Source organism: Schistocerca gregaria, unplaced genomic scaffold, assembly GCF_023897955.1.
Source record: "Schistocerca gregaria isolate iqSchGreg1 unplaced genomic scaffold, iqSchGreg1.2 ptg001256l, whole genome shotgun sequence".
In the NCBI taxonomy this organism is placed as follows: domain Eukaryota; kingdom Metazoa; phylum Arthropoda; class Insecta; order Orthoptera; family Acrididae; genus Schistocerca; species Schistocerca gregaria.
In genome coordinates this window covers 7,824-10,087 of record NW_026062573.1, presented here as the reverse complement: position 1 = coordinate 10,087, position 2,264 = coordinate 7,824, and the positions used below count along the sequence as shown (strand labels likewise).

Below are 2,264 nucleotides of genomic sequence, written 5' to 3'. Positions count from 1 at the left end.
GCATTCCTTGCGAATGCTGCACTCCTTGCGAAGGCTGTACTCCTTGCGAAGGCTGCAATGCATGTGAAGGCTGCATTCCTTGCGAAGGCTGCACTCCTTGCGAAGGCTGCACTCCTTGCAAAGGCTGCACTCCTTGCAAAGGCTGCACTCCTTGTGAAGGAAAGCTCATATTTTGAGGACAACACACCTTGTGGCTGCAGTCCATGTGAAGGCAGCACTCCAAGCGAAGGCAGCACTCCATGTGAAGGCTGCTTTCCATATGAATGGCTGCACTCCATGTGAAGGCTGCACTCCATGTGAAGGCTGCACTTCATGTGTAGGCTGCACTCCATGTGGATGCCTGCACTACATATGAAGGCTGTACCCCATGCAAATGCTGCTGTAGGTGTGAAGGCTGCACCCCATGTGACTGATGCACTCCTTGCAAAGGCTACACTCCATGCCAATGTTGCACTCCATTGCGAAGGCTACACTCCATATGAAGGCTTCACTACATGTGAAGGCTGCACTCCATGTGAAGGCTGAAATCCATGCAAAGGCCACATTCCATGCGAAGGCTGCACTCCAAGTGAAGGCCGCACTCCTTGCGAAGGCTCCACTCCTTGCGAATGCTGCACTCCTTGCGATGCTGCACTCCTTGCTAAGGCTGTACTCCTTGCGAAGGCTGCAATGCATATGAGGGCTGCAGTCCTTGCGAAGGCTCCACTCCTTGCGAATGCTGCACTCCTTACGAATGCTGCACTCCTTGCAAAAGCTGTACTCCTTGCAAAGGCTGCAATGCATGTGAAGGCTGCATTCCTTGCAAAGGCTGCACTCCTTGCAAAGGCCGCACTCCTTGCAAAGGCTGCACTCCTTGCTTAGGCTCCAGTCCTTGCAAAGGCTACACTCCTTATGAAGGAAAGCTCATCTTTTGAGGACAACACACCTTGTGGCTGCATTCCATGTGAAGGCAGCACTCCATGCGAAGGCAGCACTCCATGTGAAGGCTGCACTGCATGTGAAGGCTGCATTCCATATGAATGGCTGCACTCCATGTGAAGGCTGCACTCCATGTGAAGCCTGCACTTCATGTGTAGGCTGCACTCCGTGTGAATGCCTGCACTACATACGAAGGCTGTACCCCATGCGAATGCTGCTGTAGGTGTGAAGGCTTCACCCCATGCGACTGATGCACTCCTTGCGAAGGCTACACTCCTTGCGAATGCTGCACTCCTTGCAAATGCTGCACTGATTGCAATGGCTGTACTCCTTGCAAAGGCTGCAATGCATGTGAAGGCTGCACTCCTTGCGAAGGCTCCACTGCTTGCGAATGCTGCACTCCTTGCGAATGCTGCACTGATTGAAATGGCTGTACTCCTTGCAAAGGCTGCAATGCATGTGAAGGCTGCATTCCTTGCGAAGGCTGCACTCCTTGCAAAGGCTGCACTCCTTGCAATGGCTGCATTCCTTGCAAAGGCTCCACTCCTTGGAAAGGCTGCACTCCTTGTGAAGGAAAGCTCATCTTTTGAGGACAACACACCTTGTGGCTGCAGTCCATGTGAAGGCAGCACTCCATGCGAAGGCAGCACTCCATGCAAAGGCCACTCCCCATGCGAAGGCTGCACTCCATGCGAACGCCACACTCCTTGCGAAGGCTCCACTCCTTGCGAATGCTGCACTTCTTGCGAATGCTGCACTCCTTGCGAAGGCTGTACTCCTTGCGAAGGCTGCAATGCATGTGAAGGCTGCACTCCTTGCGAACGCTCCACTGCTTGCGAATGCTGCACTCCTTGCGAATGCTGCACTGATTGCAATGGCTGTACTCCTTGCAAAGGCTGCAATGCATGTGAAGGCTGCATTCCTTGCGAAGGCTGCACTCCTTGCAAAGGCTGCACTCCTTGCAAAGGCTGCATTCCTTGCAAAATCTCCACTCCTTGCAAAGGCTGCACTCCTTGTGAAGGAAAGCTCATCTTTTGAGGACAACACACCTTGTGGCTGCACTCCATGTGAAGGCTGCACTCCATGTGAAGGCGGCATTCCATATGAATGGCTACACTGCATGTGAAGGCTGCACTCCATGTGAAGGCTGCACTTCATGTGTAGGCTGCACTCCATGTGAATGCCTGCACTACATACGAAGGCTGTACCCCATGCAAATGCTGCTGTAGGTGTGAAGGCTGCACCCCATGCGACTGATGCAGTCATTGCGAAGGCTACACCCCATGTCAATGTTGCACTCCATTGGGAAGGCTACACTCCATGTGAAGGCTTCATTCCATGTGAAG

General features: G+C 53.1%; 1 protein-coding gene across 1 annotated transcript; it reads right to left on the bottom strand.

The window, feature by feature from the left end:
* Positions 1–857: 857 nt before the first annotated feature.
* On the bottom strand, positions 858–1,949 carry LOC126330134 (uncharacterized). The gene has a single exon (XM_049996334.1). The coding sequence runs from the start codon at positions 1,947–1,949 to the stop codon at positions 858–860; it is 1,092 nt and encodes a 363-aa protein (XP_049852291.1).
* Between the last annotated feature and the right edge of the window lie 315 nt (positions 1,950–2,264).